The sequence below is a fragment of the Apteryx rowi genome, unplaced genomic scaffold (genome assembly GCF_003343035.1).
Source record: "Apteryx rowi isolate R43461 unplaced genomic scaffold, aptRow1 scaffold_392, whole genome shotgun sequence".
Taxonomy (NCBI): Eukaryota; Metazoa; Chordata; class Aves; order Apterygiformes; family Apterygidae; genus Apteryx; species Apteryx rowi.
In genome coordinates, this window is record NW_020450441.1 from 281692 (window position 1) to 302788 (window position 21097).

Genomic DNA, 21097 nt, shown 5'->3' on the forward strand with positions numbered 1-21097 from the left:
AACTGCACAGGAGCAACTTAAGAAAGTGATTGTTCACTCAGCATCACAGTAGCATCACAATCCCAGAGAGTTGCCCAGTCTGGACAGAGAGGGCAGTAACTTCCAGTTGCAAAACAGCTAAACTGCTCTAACACAATCACCTAAAATGCCTGATCTTGTTTTTAGTTTAAAATGATGCCTGCAAATATAATGGGAGTGAATTGTACCTGAGAACATTGTTTGCTCTACATTATACGTTCCAGACACCAAAAGAAGATCTTACATTCCTGTATTTGATATTGAGCCAAAATATTTTTCTTTGTGTCTCTGTTACCACATTCATTCATGCTTGTATGATTTACTATTATAGCTGAATTGCCTCTGAAGGCAACAGAAACAGATTAAGCATAGGTGAAATTCATTCCTTTGAGAACACCCATTTTGGGTTTTGAAGCTTCCTTTGATCTTAAGAGAGACACCTCCACAAATACCTCCTCCTGGCTCATTCTTACTCTAGAACTTAGTGATTTTACCTTGTTCTGGATGCTCTTTGTATATGTAAAATTTCTCTCCACTAAAAAGTCAGCTCTAGTGAAATTCACTGATGTAATGAGTGAATTAATTAGAGTAGATGATATTTCAGGAAAGTCAGGAGCAGGTTGATATTCTGTAGATTTGGGTGACATGGTAAAGAGGAATGCTAGTTTTGATGTTCTGTCCCTTTCTGTGCTTATTTGCTTTCAGTTTTAGCCATGTGACTTAGATAAATCATCTCCTTGCATTTTGTTTGAATTATGATGCAATAGTGTGAATGGAAGTGAATCATTTTATTTGCAATTTAAAAACTAACATTTGCTTGGCTTAATTGAGAAGCAATGTGGTCATTTTGAACACAGTTCTACTGATTATCCACATCTTATGTTTCCTCATTTATGTTTTTGTCACTGATTTTAATGAGGCATGATTTTAAGGCCAGATGGGGTCATATTGTCAGATCTTCTCCTAATACAGAGCACCGAACCCAAAAATTTCTGTTTCAGCCCACAAACTTCTGTCTGAGCTATAACTTACACTTCAGAAAGTATCCAGTGGACATGAAGACATTACTTCTTTGTCTGAAAATTCTTTTATAGCAAATATAAAAAGAAACAGTTGAATAGTCCTCACACTTCCTTTATATGTGGCATTCATTTTAATCTCACAACACTAGCTAAGTATGTATTGTGAGGATCTACACAGGCATATCCTACAGAAGTCATTAAAACACACTTGTTTTTCTAATCGCAGAAGATGCAACCAGGTTTAAACACCTCAAGAAATATATTTACTTATATGAAGCAGAAACATCAAATGGAATCACTGGAACAGCAGATTCTCGAAGTGGTTCAAAGATCACCTGCAAGGTAAGGAAAGAGGAGTAAATACAACCCATTGGGATTGTTTACCTAATAATGTTGGAGCTGGCAAGTGGGGAGCATTCTTCAGTTTTTTCCCCAACAGGGCCATTCTTTGGAATTTTGAGAAGCCTGAAGACTAAGTCCTTCCTTTTGTAAACAGGAGACRCTGAAGATGGCAGAAGTCCTTCATACCACTGCATGAATAAATGCATTTAATACTTATCTGGCTTTTAAGGGAGAGAGAGAGGGAAGACCTGGTGTTTCAGCTTCACTTGGCTCCCAGACTGAGTCTACCAAATAGCAATGTCCATCAAACAATTCTAGAGATTGAACTGAGACAGCTCATTGATTCCATGAAGACCTCTTGATAGGCTGTTGGTGATGACAGTCAAGCCAGGATCAGGGCTGTCTGTTGCATACCTATCACAATCTCCTTCCAACTTCCCCAAAACTTTCCTTTCACCATTTTTTTTCTGAAATGGAGTAACTAGGGAAATTATTTTTTTATTTAGCACACACTATTCTGACAGAGTCTAAACATCAATCAGCATAATAACTTAAGTTTTCATACAGGGTTTGTAGCACTATGAAGATCCAGAACCTAGGTTCCTTGTTTGCAGTGTATATAGTATACTCCATACCCTTAGCCAAGCAAATAACTGTTTTCCTGCTGTCTCCCTCAAGTTACCTTAAGCTGCTTAGAGAACTTTGGAATCTTTCCCAAGAGCTGGTGTCAGCATGGCTCTGACACTTAACAAACTCAGGGAAGACTGTTTTTAAGACAGGAACTGAATGATCCTGGAAACATGATAATGAGAAAAGAATAAACACATCATATTTCTGTTTTCAGGTTGAACTGGAGGTACCACAGCTATGCCACTTCATCCTGAGGACAATACATTGCTCCCTAAGGGAGACATTTGGTGTTGACACTGAGGGAAGGACCATGCTAAAAAAGTCAAAGAACTCTGAGGACTTTGCAAATGCCATGTCCAAGTAAGCAACACAGCCTTCATCGATACCTGTAGCCTTAACTTTAAGCAGGTTGTAATGTTGCATTCTACCCTGCCTATGTTGTCCCAGACTTAGAACACATTTTGATGTTAACATGGCAGGTTTATAAGCCGGTTCCACAGCAGAGCTCTCCCTAATATATTTTAGGCCTGACATGGCACTGCTATCAATTACTACCAAGGAAATTTTTTTCCATCCAGACTTTTCACCTGTTAAATTTCTTTGTCATTTATATCATTTATATCAGGAGACTGTTGTATAGTCCCCTGAAAGACTATTGCATATAGAATGTTCCTTCATGTAAGCAAATTCTCAAATGACTATCTGTGGCCATTTTAAGATTATTTTCCATTGCTGACATGGTACAAAGACTGTGCAATAGAAAGGCATTTGAGACTGAAGTCCAGATTTCCTATCATGATCTTTAATGACCTATACAACTTATCTTTTCCTTACTTATCTGCTTTCGTAACTTACTGCCACTACTCCCTCCACCCAACTAGTCCCCCACCTTGTCTGTGCATGTTTTACTCATGCACCTTTATACTTGTTTCAGTGCCTCCCTATCCACTCCCTCTTGTGTTTCACAAGCCATAAAATCTCAAAATAATTTGAGACAGTATTAATATATGTTTTTCAGAAAACAATCAAGGTTTTATTTAAAGATTTCCACCAGACAAGAATCTTCCCATCCTTTTGTAGTCTATTGCAGTAGTTAATAATTACCTCTTTCTAAAAATTTACTTATCTTCTCTCTGAATTTGTGCAACTCCAACTTCCAGCCATTGCTCTTGATATTTACTTGCCCTAGATGACATAGTCCGGTGGTATCAGAATGTCCTTGGCTAGGATTTTGCAGGACCTACTTTATAGAAGAACTACTCGATAGTAGTGATACTTAATAATAGTAATAACAATGAATAGTAAATAATGACAGACCAAGATAAACATGATGCTTTAGCTATAGCCCAGCAGTTTATTGATATCATGTTCTTCACTGGTGACTTTAACATGGTTTCATACTAATGCTGGGGCTTTTTTTGGACAGGCATGAGCTAAAATTTAGCATTCAGGATGGAACCAAAGTCAAGCTGTATCCTGAAAAGGATGAACCTCTGAATGTCCTGAATCTCAAGAGAGGGATCATTTCAGCTCTCCTTGTGCCAACAGAAACAGTAGAAAATGTAAAAACAATATCCATGGTAAGTGTTTTTAAAAGCATTCACCTTCTTTCATTAGCAAATGGAACAAACCTTACCTAGTAGACCTACTCCCAAACATCATATTCAAAAGACTTAGAAATTCAAATGAGAGAGGGTGCATTTCAGCTAGATCAGAAAATGCTTGACAGCATGAACAAAGATACTAATTTCTTCCTCCTTTCCAGGACACTGTATATGGAAAGTGCGATAGTGAGGTTGAATTCAAATCTAGAAAAGGAAATGTTGCAGAAGATATTTCAATTAACAGGGACCTAAAAGCCTGTGACAACTTCAGTCCCATCAGAGACTATGTCAGTCCCATCGCCATTGTAAAGGGACTAGTAAGTATACCTGTAAAAATTCTATGATATAACATTCTTTACAGCATCCACTTAAAATGATAAACAATTACTAATTTTGTGTTTATCTTGTAAAAGCTTCAATAGGTTTTCTGCACCCTTATGTAAGAACGGAATGTAGTCTTGATGCCAGTCAATAGAGAAAAACAGATGCAGAGAAAAAGAGTATACCTTCTTTCATGTTCTTTTCATGGATTTCAATAAGTTATTTTTGGAGGAGAGCTTTTCATAGACAGTTTTCTATATCAGAGTTGGTACTATTGATTGTGCAATACTGTATTAGATTACGTACAATTTTTTTGTTTTATGGGTCAAAATTTTCAACATTCCCATTTTATGTAAACCATTTAGTCCACCAGAACCCTGATATGTATGCAATGTACAGGAAGGGGCTCTAAATGCCCTGAAATAAATGGTTTGACAAGTCCCAGTTTCTGAGGCATGTTCAGGCTACCTGTGCATCTACACTGATCACATGCAGTTGCTTGCATGGATGTTTGTAGATTTGTTCCTGGTATCATGGCATCTGCGCTTTTGAGTGTTTTCCCTGGAAAAAAAAAAATCAAGATTTTGAATCATGCTGTAGTTATGTGCCCATGCCTGTAGGTGGACTGTTGTGAGTGATGTGTGAGATTCACCTCCACTCTGCAACTTTTGAGTGCACACATCTTTTTTGGCCACATTTCTAGAAGTCTAATAGAAGAATATTTATTTGATGCAAGTTTTATGAAAATAGGCAGATAAATGGAGGGCTGAGGCAATGTGCTTCACATTTATTGGACACCAAAGAACTCACAGAGAAGAACCTTGATTCCATGGATCAATAGATCTCTGGCATCTAGTAAGCTGTAGATTTCAAATGATGCTTTTGCTACAGTTAAGGCATGTGCATCTTCCATGTGGATCTCTAATATCGAGTAAGAGCTAAGCACAAGCTGCAGCCTTAGTTTACCCCAGTTCAAAGTCAATGAATCACAAGACACAAATCCATTGGAAACCACACTTTGTAATTTCTTCTGCTTTTACAGCTTGTTGTAGAAATATTTAGAATGTCTGTAATCAGAGTGAAACTATAAAGAACATCAGCTATTATGAGGGGCCTGAACTACTAAAAATTACAGATTAGTTTAAATGACTGAATTCTTTCCTGTAGACAGCAAGGGATCAATCATGAAGTAACTACTAAGGCAAACACCTCACTGAAGACAGGGAAAGTTTCAGCGGGATTTTTGCCTCTGAAGAGAGTTAAGAATAAAGATTGGCACAATTTTATTTGGATATGAGAATGATTCCAGTTGTGCACTATCATTTTCAACATGCTATAATTGTTAATATTAAAGTAAAACTATGACAGTCTTTAGAAATGTTTGTTTCGTGTACTCAGCAAAATGACTGCCAAACTATTTATTTCATAGAACATCCCACTATCTACCCTTCTGAGGAGCACTCAGTTCTGTCATTACAATATTGATGCAAAGAGGAGGCATATAAGAGATGCCGTCTGCAGTGAAAAACACCTGTTTTTGCCTTCCTCATACAAGTAGGTTGCATGCTACTTAGCATTACCCTTTCTTTGTACATATTCATTTTGAATAGTGATATGTCAAATTCTGACTTAATTCCCAAATATTCCCTTTGTTCTTAAGGAGGCAACAGGCATGACGAGATCCCTCAAAACTATTTAGACTCAACTAAAGCATTGTATTTTTCTTTGTTTACTAGAAATCGCTATGGAGTGATGACAGAAGTCAACCAGACACTGAAGCTTGAAGATACCCCCAAGATCAATAACAGAAATTTTGATGGAGGTACATCTGCAGTTCTGAATAAATGTCAAATGAAAATACAGGGACAACATTTTTTTGAACAATTAATCCATTAAAAATGTATATGAGGGGAACAAAAAAATTCACATTTTTAAGGAAATTTGATAACTATAGTCAGAAGATATTGGGGGGAAATTGGGAAAAAAATTAAAAGTTTTGTAATACTTCATTTTTAATTAAATTAGTCTTTTCATGTTATTTTTTCATTTAATCTTTATAATTAAAATATTTTATATATCTTGAAAATTAACTTTAATCTGTTTGGAAGTGGGTTTGTTAAAACAAACAATGGGTTTATATTTATAGTAAGTGTATGTCAGAAAGTAAACATAAGCATACCTCCTTGATAAAGAGATATCAAATGTAATTTTTCTAATTGCTAGATGAACTGGAAGAGAAAGGACTTGCGCTGGAAAGTACAGATGCAAAATTTCCCAGGCAGGAGGATGCTGTTCTGAAAATTCTTCAGGAATTGCAAAAACTTTCAGCCTCCCAGCAGAACCAGCAGAGAGCAAGACTCTTTTACAGATTTGTTTCTGGACTTAGAAGTTTACACAATGCCACTCTTGGGTCTCTTGTACCAAAGATGATGGAAACTTCAAGGTATGCTACAACAGTGCATTGTGCAAATCCAGCATGTCCGTGTCATAGCAAATCAATTCTGAAGCTGATGATTTGCTGCAAATGGTTTTAAAATATAGGCTAATTAGGTGTAAACATTGGCTTTTCAGAAAGGTAAAAATCATACTAATTTTCTAAAGAGAAACAAGGAAAGGACGAGAAAAAAACCTTGAATTTAATATTTTTCTGTCAGAAATGCTCAGATGGTAATAACAACATGAACATTAAATATATGTAAATAATATAAGAATTTAAATAGGTCTGAAAGTTCTAGACTTCTATGAAGAGCTAGTCTTTTTTGATCATTAGTTGCTTAAATCTTTCTATTTAATTGGAGAAGCTGAACAACATAAGTAAATGTAGTTGAATATAGCACAGGCTTAAAACCCAAGACAGTAGTGGATTTTTCTTCCCCCACCCCAACTGAGGGTGTATGCCTGATACAATCCTGAAAAGATGTTAGTACAACCAAATGCCTGCAGAAAATTCATCGTTTTGTTGAAGGACAACGATGTTAATTCCAAACTCCAAGTCTGACTTATACTGAAGAATGCAGCTGTGAAAGTGAGATTTCTGGAGATACGGGAGGGCATATTTCTTTCATCTTCCCCCGTCCTCCACCTCCCAGTGCTTGCTGTTCCTGTCCTAGCTGGGCTTAATTCAGTTTACACATAATTTGTGTCTTCAGTCTGTAGAGACACTAAAGCCTCAGTCTGGTTCATTATGTTATAATAGTTAAGGGTGTGGGAAAGTGTGAGGTGGCTGGAGAAAAAAGATGTCTGTGTAGTGATAGTACTGTTAATACTTTCTTATTGTCCATAGCTAGTCACGTTATTAGCATWACTTGTAAAACTAAGAAGCTTCTTTTTGATAAACAGTTGTGTGATTTGCTTCCAAGCATACATAAACATACATCACTTACATTAACACACCTTAATAAATGCATTGAATRCTTCTTTCAAACATTCAGCTTCTTTCAGATGTGCAGCACGTAGGGATAACTGCAAACAGGGAATTGATCTAAGCCATCTCTTTTCTTTTCAGTTCCCTCACAGTCCAGGCCCTGACTCAGTGCGGGACTCCAGAGTGCTATAGTGCAGTCCTTCAGATACTGAGAACTGGAGATGTGAATCCCCTTGTGGTAGACTTGGTCACATATACCCTTGGACTACTGCCTTCTCCAACTGCTGAAAGAATACGGGAAATTCTCAACATGGCCCAGTATCAGCCAAGCAGAGCTTCTTTTTATGGCTTGAGTCATTCTGTTACTAAGTGAGTAAAGAGAGCACCTAATTTTACAAAATAATCTCAACAAGGTACTAAAATCCCCAGAATAAGCACTAAGAGTAGTTGCTTTTGGAGATTTTTTGTCATTCTTATGAGTTTGCTCTTTTGGAATTAAAAAAAAAAAAAAATTGTTTCCAAAGCACTTTGTTTCCAAATTGTTTCTCTCTTTGCTTAGATTTTACAATGAGAAGATGACTGTGACAGAGGAAATAACAGATGTTGCAGACTTCATGGTATCACTGCTTGGCACTGATTGCTCTGGGGATGACGAGCTCACATACCTCACACTTAGGGTATTTTTATTTGTTTCTTTCCTTATGCATGCTATTATTATAGATTATTGCTCATATATTACTGTGTTCCTGTTGGTGGAGAAAAAATGTTTATCACCTTTTTGTGTTTTCCTCACTGACAGGCTATTGGAAACATGGGCACAGTAATGGAGAAAGCTAAACCCAACCTGAAATCTTTCCTTAAGACATGTATCAGAAATGAAGCTGCATCACCTTCAGTTCAGAAAGCAGCCATCCAGGCATTCAGGAAAATGACTATTACTGAAGAGGTAAATTAGATCACAAAAATTGGCAGAAACTGTTTACAATTCACTTTAACTTAACTGTTCACCTAAATAAGTGAATAAATATGAAATAAATATGAATAAATATGAAAATAATGTTCCCATTAATTCTTATTTTTGCTATCTCCTGTTTAGCTATCCCCAGCTTTTCTAGAATGCCTTTAATAAGTTTATTTAATTTCCATCCATACATCTGAGAAGTTCTACAGGCTTGTGACTTAGTGGATACTGCTCCTTTGAGATGTAGCTGCTTTACATAGCTTCAGTTTAAATGGGAAGTTTGGATCTGTTCTTGTCAAGGAGTGTCTTAAATGGAGTTCTGCCTGTTTAAAGGTGTTTTTAACTAAGGAATTACTCCAGATTTATATGGATTTAATTAAATAGAGAGAAAAAAAAATCAGTTCCCTATTTTAGATTGGCAGTTGATTGTTGTTATTGTACTACTTAGATTTAGGTTTACATTACAGTAACATAAAAATACTTTGTAGAGAATGAGTGTCATTACACAGAACACTTCAGCTTTAGTATAGTAAATGGCAGTTTCAACATCAACAAGTTCCTACTTTAAAAGACAAGGGAGACTTGGGGAACCTGGGAGCCTTCAAACACTTGGAGTTCAGGTCATCAGATTCAGTTTCATTCAAAAGCCTTTTAAAATTAAATATTTTTATCATTTTCACACTGTGTTTTTCATTTTTCTTCAGCAGAAAATTTTGATCTATTTATTTCCATAAATTGAATGATATTTTTTCCAAAATTTGAGAATTTTTCTGCAGACCAGAACACTTCTTATTCCCAACAATCAAAATGCAGCTTTTTTAAAAAAAAAATTAACCTGCAGATACAGGACGTAGATACAGGATGAAAAAATCAGTTTCAATAAAACCATAATTTCTATGAAAATTCGTCTCAAAAAAAGCTTTATCAAAATAGAATCAACAAAACACTTTTAGTCAGTTACAGAAATAAAGGCCTGTGGTTATGCAATCCTGAAAATTTTGCATGAATATCATTCTGGAAATTATTCCAATATAATCCAAAAAGATTTTGGCAATATCATCTACTAGCCAGCTCATCAGTGCAAAATGTACCTTCCTCTGTTTAATATAGGACCGTTCAGCACTTCTGAAAGCATTCAATGAAGGGGATGCACCTGCTGACAAACGTCTGGCAGCTTATCTCATACTGATGAAAAATCCTTCTCAAAGTGATCTCACCAAGATTGTAAGAGTCCTCACGAAGGAGAAGAATGAACAAGTGAAAAGCTTTGTCGCCTCACACATTGCCAACATCCTAGACTCTGAAGAAGTAGGCATTGAAGAGTAAGTAAAATTAAATGATATACTGGTCACATAGGAAGAACAAAATTCTGATCCTAATTGCAGTGGTAGTGCATTTTTTTGTCTAGCAGTGCATTTTTTTTCTTTTTTATGTTTGTTTCCATGCTTATTTTCATTGTTTGAACAAAGATTAACAGAAGTAACCTGACTAAAAAAAAAACCATCAGTTGGGTAAATCTGTGACTTTGTCAGAGCAGTGAACACTTACAGTCTTGCCTTTACTCTTATTTTTACTGTCAGGATGTGTAGAGAGCTAGCCATTTGTGATCATCTCAGTTGTATGAATATCTACAAGTGACACAAGATATCTCAGAACTAGGGCTAAATGTTTTTTGGCATGTATACTAATCCTATTTGCTTTACCRCCTTCTTTCATAGTCTGAAAAGCAGAGTAGAAGAAGCCCTGAAAGGAAACCAGGTTCCAACAGCCAAAGATTTCAGAAAATTCTCACAAAATTATCAGATTTCCAAAAAAGTTTCTGTACCTGGACTTGATCCCATCTCTGCCAAAGTAGAAGGAAATGTGATATTTGATCCAAACACTTATGTTCCTAAGGAGACCATGCTAAAAACCACCCTGAATGTGTATGGATTTCACCCAAGTGATATCTTTGAGGTATAACAAAAACTTTTGCTATTATTCATCTGTTGCCTTTCTCATTTCTGTTCACTTATAACAACTTTTTCTAAATAACATATTATTTTTGCAAGATTTGGAGAAAAATCTAATGATCACTATGCTTACAAGGATACTTTCATTTGATCTTCAATGGGATTTAGAGCAAGCCATCCATTATGTGATGTCGGTTGCTGCTGGATGGATGGACCACCTTGTTGGAGTCACTAAAGACCTCAGCTAGGGTAGGGCTGAACCCACCTGTAACAAATCGACTTCATGCTAATGAATCATTACTGGCCCACTGAAGTACTCATAGTAGATTCTAAGTGAGATCCAGCTTATATTTAGGTTTTATGTTGGACATCTCCAGAGAGATAAAATTAATCATAAAACCTAGCATTCTGTTCTGTTGCATATCTTCCATCAAGAATCATAGAACCGTAGTATATGCTTTAAATGCATTGTTTGTTCCCAGCAAGTCTTTTTGTTGTAAAGTCCTAAAGAAGTGGAGAAGCTGTCTGAGTTACGATATTGCTTTATACATTTCAGCTTGGCTTGGATGGAAAGGGTTTTGAACCAACACTGGAAGCTTTATTCGGAGAGAAGGGATTTTTCCCAGACACCGCAAGCAAGGCTTTGTACTGGGTTGACGGCAGAGTTCCAGAACAGGTTTCCAAGGCACTCTTTGACTATTTTGGTTATTCTCAGGATGGCAAACAGGATCAGGTACAGCTTGAAAATATTCTCTGCACAGCACTGCATTATTGTCTGTACACACTAATTACAGCACTTGCAATGTTTATTGTATCTGAACCTTCTCCTCTTCTAGTAAGTTAAAMCAGAAGTTCTTAATGATTTTTAACCATACAATGATTTGTAACCATATTTGGGAAGGGCCTTTGTCTGAGGGAGTCAAGTCTGCAAGAAGTGCATGTGTGGATTAGCTTACATTCTCTAAGTAACAGTTCTTGATGTATGATCACACAAATTTCTCATAAATCTGTTTCATTTTATGCTACTTTTTGACTGAATTTTCAGGATATCGTGAAAGGAATAATGCTTAACCTTGAAAAACTGATAAAAGAATTGAGCAACAAGGAAGTTCCTGAAGGAAGAGCATATCTGAGAATCCTGGGAGAAGAACTTGGATACATGAAACTCAATGATTTCAAATTGCTGGGAAGCATGATTTTGAAGAGCATTAAAACTGTTCAGGGTATTCCAGAAATGGTATGTTTCTGATGTACCAATGAATATTTTGTTTTGTTTTGTTTTCTATCAGACTTTTTTAAAGTTTAGGTTGCATTTATCTACTATTTAAAGAGCAGATATTTGATGGTGGTGCTGGTCACATGAAAATAAAATTATTTAAAATGAAAAATCAAAATTTAGTCTGAGGGACTCTAAGAAACCCATTGAGACCCCTGCATAATCAAAATGGAATTCTTCCAGAACATGGGTGAGGGGAAGGGAAAAGGAAAGGTTTGGATCCTCTTGCATGATTGAGATATCTACTATAACAATGCCCAAAATCTCAGTTTTTGTTAGTGTGCTATATTACTATAATTTTAAATATGAAAATATCATATATTAATGTTAAGCAATAACTTATCATGTTAAAAAGAAAAGGAGATGTAGTACATTTTAGGAGCGTTTAGAAAAACTCTGCTTCCACTGAAGTCAAAAAGTGTTTTGCCATTGACTTTGGGAAAGCCAGAAGGTCACATGTCATCTAATCCAATTCACTTTGGTATGTTATTATATGTGTGTATCAAGGTAGATGATAAAGTGTAGTATTCATTTAATGCTGAGATTTTGATAGTCTTTAATAACTTGCTTTTTCTGTATTTTTGAAGTAAAAAATCTGTAGAAATTAACTTCTGTACTCTGTATAAAATTAATTATTGGATTATACAGTTACAACTGAAAGAAAATTTCCAAAAAAAGATTCTTCATATCAAGATCAATTTTTAAAGTACAAAATGTACATATTTCAATGTGTAGATTTGTTAATGTCCATTTCCTTTTTTGATTCACAGATTGCACAAGCCATCTCAAAAGGTGCTGACAGGGACTTATTTGTCCACTACATGTTTATGGACAATGAGTTTGAGCTCCCAACTGGAGCAGGTTTGCAACTGAAGTTTGCTTTGTCTGGAATAGTGACACCTGGGGCCAAATTAGCTGTGAAGCTTCATCAAAAAAGCGTAAGTCTCAATAGTGCTCCTGCTAATAATCTACAAACTTATTTAGGAACAAAACTGTAACACCAGCAGAATTTTAAAGACTGTGAAATACTCCTGAAATGAAAAAAAAAAAACACTTATTAAACATCACCAGATAATTTGTGGATGACATTCACATTAAAGTAAGAAGTAATGCATGTATTAAGTATRAGATTATTAAATTTATGAAATAAATGTAACAATGATTTTTTAAAAATAATCTTTGTGTATTTCTCACTCTCACTATTCTCAAATGAGAATAGTGCAAGAGCTACAGCATGTGAATTTGCCATTCAAACCAGTTAATAAAAAATATTGATGTGGTCAACTCAAAATGAAAATACTAATTTTCAGTTAAAAGAAACATTGAAAATTAAATTAAATGAAAATATTTTGCATCTGAAATGAAACATCTTTATTTTAAAACTCAAAAAATTAAAGAGTATGTGAAATTAAATGAATTCTCAGGTTAAAATGAACATTTATAAATAAAATATTTTCATTTGTTTTTAAATTATTAATGACTATTTTGAGCTAATTTATTCAATATTTAACATAAATTTCTCAATAGTTTCAGCTGACCTAACCTTTTCTTTTCCAGTAAAAATTAAAAAAAAAATGTGCACAGATTTAGTTTTGGCTGCCTTTTAATTATTTTGGATTCTTTTCCAGAATTTAGCATTCTGTCCCCTCTTTCTATAATGTCCAAACCAAAAGCTTGAAAATAAGCTGTTTTCTGTTTAGGGAAATTCAAATCTTGGATCTGTTTCTATTTTGTCAAATAGTTTAGTCATTGTTTTTGAATATTACTATCATTTTTCTACAATGGAAAACTGGCTCTTGTCTTCAGCTTTAAAAATAGATGCAAATAGTTCCATGTACAAAATCTTTCTGCAGTAGAAGTACTTCTACAATAAAGTAGGTAAGATTTCTCAGGGTTATCAGCTTGCTGTATTTGCTACATTACAGTTATCGCTTTTGTGTCCCCTCAATTTATATAGTGTGACTTAGGAATCAAATATATTGAATAGCAATATCAATTACACAAAACCCAGCTCTAGGTGAAGAAGAATGAAAACATTGCTTTTATATTTGTTATAAAATTAATAGAAAAGTACAGGGCAAATAAATTTATCATTTTGTTTTTACCAAACAGATGCAAGCAGAACTCATTGCTAAACCTTCAGTAGCAATAGAGTTTGTAACGCACCTGGGAATAAACATGCCTGAATTTGCTAAAAGTGGCGTGGAGATGAATTCCAATATATTCCATGAGTCTGGAATTGAAGCACATGTTAGTATGAAAGCTGGACAGCTGAAGTTCAGCATTCCTGCTCCAAAGACTCCAACAAAGCTCCTCAGTATCAGGTAATGCATCTGAAAGAGAACTTCCAAGCCTCTGTCCTCCCCTTCTCCTCTTGATTCTTATTGTGATGGAATTGAGGGATGGGGGCAGGCATAGAGAGATTTTCAGTTCAGAAAAATCCCAGACATTGTAAAACAAAGATAGCTTCTTTTGTAGGATAAGTGAATGGCCCAATAGGGGTGACTGAGAGTCAGGGTTTACAGATTATTTAATTTATCATTCATTCCTGTAAATTTCATCAAGACATTTACCATTTCTGCATCTTTATTTTCTCTCGCATAAAACGATTGTCATAGCAATAGATATTTTGAATTTAAATGAACTGCTTACATTAATTTCAGAGAGGATGAATGTCTCAATACACAGAATTATAATTTTCTATCTATAATAGTACTTATAATAATAATACACAATTTGATCATTTAAGCCCTAAAGGTTATTTTATTAAGCCCCTACCAGAGTAAATTTTTTTTTTTTCAGAAAGTAACCTCATTAATAGGACTTACCAAGTTATGTGTAGTATCTAAATACCTGTCCTGGGAATAATAGGTTCACTTTCCTATTCCAGCAACACACTACATTTGGTGTCTCCAACAAAAACTGAAGAGATTCCACCTCTGATTGAGAACAGAGAGTCATGGACTTCTTGCAAGCCTTTCATTACTGGTCTAAGTTTCTGCACCAGCTTATTGTACTCTAATGCCAGTGCCACAGAGTCAGCTCCATATTATCCCCTGACCGGAGAAACCAGGTAAGTCATACCAGCTTCGACCATGTCTATTTTGTGTTAAGAAACCTACTATGCCCTTTAAGGCTTAGTATCTACAGTACCCTCTCACATACTCTAGTAATAGATTAGCAGGAGCAGCTCAGAAAGAGAACTAGTGAGAACTGTATGATTTCTCCTGTTTGTAGTCATAACCAAATTAATTATTTACATGAGATCTCTTTATTCCTTCTCTAGATTTGAAGTTGAAATAGTTTCCACAGGGGAAGTGAAGGAATACTCTGCAAGTGCTAACTATGACCTGCAGAGAGAGGGAAATGACCTGATAGACACCTTAAAGCTTGCTCTCCAGGCAGAAGGTAAGAATCTGAAAAAGCAATATGGTTTAGCTCAGTTTTGAATTATGACATTGAAGTGGAAAAAGTTTTTTTTAATGAATAAATCATAATAGAATTATTTATAATATAAAATAGAATACCATTTCACCCAAATCTGCCAACACTTTCACTCATTTCATATATGCAATTCCAGTGCAAGGTCTTCATGACCAGATGCAGATTTTATATCCCAAAAATGCTTTCCCATGTTTTAAACAAAACAGTGATATCAGTGAATGAAATCAATAAAGAGGAGAAATTAATGGGTTCTGTATAAGCAAGAGAAAAATGGTGTTTCTGATGAAATATGGTAATACTGTATACCAACAGAGAAGAATGACATCAACAGCAAGATTTTCAAAGGGAGAATCTGTGGGAGAGCAAGTTTATATAACAAAAGTAGTGAGGGAATTGGTGGATCAGTCCATGATGATTTAGAAAATGAAGAGAGAAAAGATAAGCCAGCTTGTGATTCAGACTCATCACAGGCTGCTTGATATCTTCAGGATGATATTGATTTGGTTTTTTTAGTTTCTTTTTTAGAAAAGTCCAAAAAGACACCATAGTTGTGAATAAAATTTTTTTTTTTTTTCCAGGTGTGAAGCAGCATGAGGCCACATTGACCTTCAGGTACAACAGAGTCAGGAAAATTTTGACCAGTGATGTCCGTATTCCAGATATTGATGTTGACTTTGGTGCAAACTTCAGAATTACTGATGAATCTGTTTCTGGGAAGAAAGCATATACCTTAATCTTAGACTTTAACAACAAGAAGATTTCTGAAGTTACTCTTACTGGCCAAATAAGGTAACCCAGAAAACCACTTAATATACATACACATATAAACTTGTCATTCAAATCCTCTTTCAAAAACACTTGAAGCATTCTATTTGTAATCTGCCAAGGATACATATAATGATTAATTCTAAAGTAAATATATGTAATATATAACAATTGAGCCTCCCTACTATATGTGTATGTATAATTTGTATTACAAGTTCCTTTAGGTAGCTCTTCCATGTTTGTACATAGATAACTGCAAGAATTACATTGTAGTAGTGTTATTGCAGGTGTGATATTCCAAGGATATAAACAAAGCATGGTTTATTCAGAGAGGCATTATCTTTTATTGGATATATTCAGCTCTAAAAAAGTTATTACATCTCCCCATGAAGAAATCTAGTGACACTCAGTAAACAACAAAACAAAAAAAATAACTGAGAGCTTCCTGTAAAAGTTCCCACGCTTCATGATGAGAATATTTCCGGGAACATCTACAGGGGAGCTAACAAAAATGTTCAGCCTGCCAGGGTTTCTAAAACTGTCTGCCTCACAAGCCCATGGTGAAATGAGCTGATCACATTCTTTAATAAACCTCAATCTTCCATGGAATTCTGTGATCCTGATGGTGCCCCAGGGAGTCTTTGTCTTTGCTGTTCATGCAGAATTGCCTCTGATATCAGTGGGAGCTTTTGGACAGATGTCAGGGACCTCGATTCCCTTTCATTTACACTAACATAATATTAGAATTTTGCTCAAGTCAACAAAGTTAGAGATATAAAATAAATGTGAATAAAGGAAAATGAGGCCCAATGGCATAGTATGTTTTGTCAAGTGTTTTGTTTCTATTTGATTCGTGGTCGTGCTTTGTATTCTTAGTAGAGAATGCGGTTCGAGTAAGGAGATCAGGATTTGATTCAGGTACAACTGTACTAAGACAGGTAGATATTTCCATCTGTTTAAGTGTTATAGAATTAATACTGGATTATTCCTGTATTATTCTGCACAGCAGCATTATAATAATTTACCTTAGATTTCCCAAAGTAACCAGCAGGATCTGAAAGCATTCACTGAATCAGAAGGAATCCTATAAGTTTGATTAATTCCATTTTTTTATACCGCCTATTATGCCCTTACTTTGGATTTAAATGTTGAAATTACTCCTGAAACATAAATAAAAGGGTAAAATGAAATGCTTTATATGCACATTGACTTTTCACATTCACAGATATGCTGGAATGGAAGAGGCAATGCTAAGAGGCACCATTTCTATTCCTCGCCTGCAAACTGAACTTAGAACTGAAGCACTGGTTGATTATTCACCAACCAAAGGATATCTTCAGATGAGCTCAGCTGCCACGTCTCATGGGAACTCAGTTTCAGGAAGGGTTATTTTCAGATACGGTAGGGGCAAAAACATGATCCATGTGTAAAACCTATAAATTTAAACAGCTTGTTACATTAGTTTATGTTATATCTCTAAGTAGAACAAGAATATTTCTAATTTTTACCATTTTCTTCTTTTAAATTCATGATTTTCAGATTCTGAGAAAGTTGAGCTAGAGTGGAATTCAGGAACAAGTGCTGCCGTGAAAAAAATGTCTTCTGGCTTCACAGTTGATTTTTCAGACTACCCCAAAACTTTAGAGAAGCATGCCAATGAACTGCTGGATCGGAAAGTAGCTCATACAGATATGACACTGCGACATATTGTATCACAATTTATCRTGGTATGTTTCAACTTACAGTAGATATTACAGCTTGACCACATAGCCCTGATGAATTCTTTTCTCCCCCAAAGGATGCCAAAATGAACTTTATGGGGTTGATGTGTGAAAGCAGTGAGATTTAATATGGTTTATATTTTCAACTTTGATGCAGCCAGCCACTTTACCAGATGCCTAGTGTTCTGTATATGGATAGTTGAACTAGCTTTCAGATAACTGCTACATAACTGAAAAACTGTTGGAAAGTCCTAAAACTTGTCATTTAACTTTTGCTTGTTATTTGTCCTTTCGCTTTGAAAAACTTACCTCTTCATTGCAGGCAACCAACACCTGGCTGCAAAAGGCATCAAAAGATGTCCCCTATGCTCAGACTCTACAAGACAAACTAAGTGGACTACAGGAACTGAACATTCAGAAAATGAACCTGCCTGTTATCACCATTCCCGAAGAACTTTTCCTGAAAAGGTAGGGAGAGAAATGAGCATAGTCACACAGGGAACTGAAAATAGATATACATTCATGTGCTTGTATTATTTTATTTGACTTTGGTTTATAAAATAGCCTAAAATTGTTGTAAACAGTTCCATAAAATTAGAATCATAGCAAAGAATTTTAAGAGCAGAGAGAGGAATTATGTAGTGGAAATTACGTATGATACTAGATAAGAACTGATTCTACAGAAATCACTCCTGAAGCATATGAATGTATCTTGAAGTACTGCATTATACAATGAGAAGTGAAGAAAAATACAGCATTCAACAATCTTTCCATGAGCTACAGAACTAATGAAGCTTAATTTCCTGTAGATTTGAGTCCTGCATCCATACAGACCCCTTTTTATTTGGCCATAACCCTAACCGCTTTTCCACTTTTTCTTGTACCATGCTACTGGACAGTTCTTCCCGTTCCTCTCCACACACTGGTTAACCTCCATCAATACAGCAGACTTTCAGTACTCCATTCTCTTCCTTCTCCAGCTGTCATTTGGTCAGAGGCATCACATGTCATGCTTGGCTCACAAGTTGTATGCATATGGACCAGACACTTGCATTAGTTTGAGTCAATCTCCTCTAACCTCTACAAAGTTTCACAGAACTTGTATGAATGTAATTACCTTTGAGACTCTTACCCTTCTGTCAAATTTGGTAGAAATCATCCAATATGTTAAAAATATATAAGGAATAAGGTTTGACCAAGAAAAAGAGAAACAGAGGCAGATAAATAGTATATTCCTTCTGTCTCCAGGAAATTAAACTATAAATGAGCCAAAGTGGATCTATACTTTAAAATGCTCTAGCACCTGCCTAGAAGTTGCTCTTGTTACAGGTCCTAGCTTAGTGCTCTTGCTAACTAGTGTTCTTATCACATTGCTGCTCTGCCTAAGCATACGGATTCAAGAAAAGCTATTGCTCAGTAATATCTTTAGAGTACACCCCCAGCTACCATGGTAGTATACAGAAACATGTTTGTATAGTTTTCCCATGAACTAGGGGAATATTGATGACTGAAATAAATGTAAATGAAAGGAGTAAAGAAGCTTGTAAAGATTGGATTATAAAAACAGATGGAAAAGAGTCTGGTATTTTTTCTCTCCTAGCACTGTTTTTCCATGTACTGCCTTTCACTGTGGTAATATGAAACAGTATGTTAATGACACACATCTCCTTTACTTTTGTCATGTTCTTGAGCTAAGTATAAGCAGGGAAACAACTGTTTCTTTCTCCTGTGTTCTTATCAACAGTGCACATTAGAATAATAATAATAACTTCTACTATTCTGGGTTTTTTTAAACCATTTGATGGAATGGAACAGATTTTTTAAATCTATTTACTTAATTTTCATCTTAAAATGTAACTCTAAGTGTAAAAAAGATTTTGTATTATACAGACCAGTTAGGCAAACAACAAAAGCATCTTGCCAGCGTATTGTTCTTGCACAAATTAAGACAGAGTTTCCTCCTGTTTTGTCTTTTCATAATTACACTTTTTCCAAGCAAACTTTTCAGTTGGCAATCCATTTTTTCCAGTCCTAGCTTCTGGTTGAATGGTTAGATTTTTTTTTTTTTTTACTGAGAATAAATTAAGTGCTGAATATTTGCATGAAACTTTTGAAATGCTTATACCTCATCAGAAATTCTTGATAATTTAGGTTCTTACAGCATCTAATATTAATGAGACTTTTCATGCATTTCTGTAAAAATACATCACTTTTTAAGAAGAACATTAAGATATTAATATTTAAAATAATTATATTGTATTTTATACATATTATTTATTATAGGTCACACATATATTATATTGTATAATAATATTAATATTTTATCTTAATACTAATATTAAGAAGAATTGCCTTTCTCTGGTATTCAGTATAACACATTGCAGAATTGTGGCAGTGCTTTCAGAGGAATTATTCTTTCCTATATGTCAGCTATTTTCATTTAATTTCCTTAATTTAGAGGACTACTTTCATGCCAGTACATCTCTTCATGAGTGTTCATAAAGCAGATTTGTATTCTCAGGGTAGAAAAAACAAGTGCAAGATTCATGAGAGTCCTGTGTTTAGCCCCTTGCAGAAAAATGATGACGGCTCTCTCTCCACTAGTTATGGTTAGTAACTCTAGGCAAAGAATTGAGAAGCTTTGAATTCTAATACAAGGTCTAACTGTAATAGTCCATTTTTGGATTATTTGCTCTCTCAGTCTTCCTGACTATGAAATAAGGGGAAAAACCATTGACAGTATTCACCAGTATTCGCTTTCAGTAAATTCTGATAGATGAATGCTTCAAAAATGCTGGGATAAAAATAAATCATCTTTACATTTCTCTCTATACCTAAAGTCAGGACATTGGTATAAGTCTGTAAATAAATCAGCTTAGTATCTTGGGAATAGTAGGAATTTCTTTGTATGCATTATAGACTTCTATAGGCTGTTTAATGGAGTCACTTTTGTTTTCTAGTGATGGCCGGATCAGATACACTTGGAATAAAAGCAGTTTTCTAATAAATGTCCCATTACCATTTGGTGGAAGATCATCCCATGACATAAAGGTGCCACAAAGTGTTAAAACACCTCCTCTGGTAATGGAGTCAATGGGAATAAATATACCATCACAGGAATACAGAATCCCTCCATTTACTGTTCCAGAATCCTATCCACTTCATGTGCCTTTACTTGGCACTTTAGAGGTCTCTACTAATATGTACAGCAACTATTACAACTGGACAGCAGCATACACTTTGGCTAACAGCAACACAGAGAAAGCATCCGGCATAAGAACTACTTATACCATGAATGCTGATTCAGTTTTCGAGCTGCTTTCTTACAATGTAAAAGGTAAAAATGTGTGTTGTTATTGTAATGCTGGCAAAACTATTTTAATGATTTTATTTTACATGTATCAGATACAGCACATCTATTTTCATATTGCTTATTTAAAGAACAAGTTTTATAATCTGAAGTCGCTCTCTCTTTTTAAAGATAGTTTGTGAATCTGTTTATTTAGGCACTAAAGATGAAATCAGATAATTCAGTAAAAACTTTTAAGGTCCATATTCCAAAATACTCCCTACTGGGGACAAGGTCCTTCAGGACTGAAGGCCCAATCCTATAAACAGTTGTGTACCTGACAAGTCAAGTGTTTTCAAAATCAGGTGTGGGTGGGTGTGTGCGCCTG

The 21097-nt window shown here is 35.2% G+C and overlaps 1 protein-coding gene across 1 annotated transcript in view; it reads left to right on the forward strand.

Moving 5' to 3' along the window:
- The window catches only part of APOB (apolipoprotein B), a 37664-nt gene that overhangs the window by 3035 nt on the left and 13532 nt on the right, over positions 1-21097 (forward strand). The window contains exons 3-25 of the mRNA XM_026074617.1: positions 1267-1382; positions 2227-2372; positions 3439-3592; positions 3778-3933; positions 5367-5491; positions 5674-5759; positions 6161-6380; positions 7443-7670; positions 7861-7978; positions 8101-8247; positions 9373-9584; positions 9981-10218; positions 10771-10947; positions 11260-11451; positions 12261-12428; positions 13603-13814; positions 14381-14563; positions 14777-14898; positions 15513-15723; positions 16925-17100; positions 17239-17426; positions 17743-17888; positions 20381-20757. Coding sequence (XP_025930402.1) covers positions 1267-1382; positions 2227-2372; positions 3439-3592; positions 3778-3933; positions 5367-5491; positions 5674-5759; positions 6161-6380; positions 7443-7670; positions 7861-7978; positions 8101-8247; positions 9373-9584; positions 9981-10218; positions 10771-10947; positions 11260-11451; positions 12261-12428; positions 13603-13814; positions 14381-14563; positions 14777-14898; positions 15513-15723; positions 16925-17100; positions 17239-17426; positions 17743-17888; positions 20381-20757 — 4098 coding nt within the window. The remainder of the gene's footprint in view (positions 1-1266; positions 1383-2226; positions 2373-3438; positions 3593-3777; positions 3934-5366; positions 5492-5673; positions 5760-6160; positions 6381-7442; positions 7671-7860; positions 7979-8100; positions 8248-9372; positions 9585-9980; positions 10219-10770; positions 10948-11259; positions 11452-12260; positions 12429-13602; positions 13815-14380; positions 14564-14776; positions 14899-15512; positions 15724-16924; positions 17101-17238; positions 17427-17742; positions 17889-20380; positions 20758-21097) is intronic.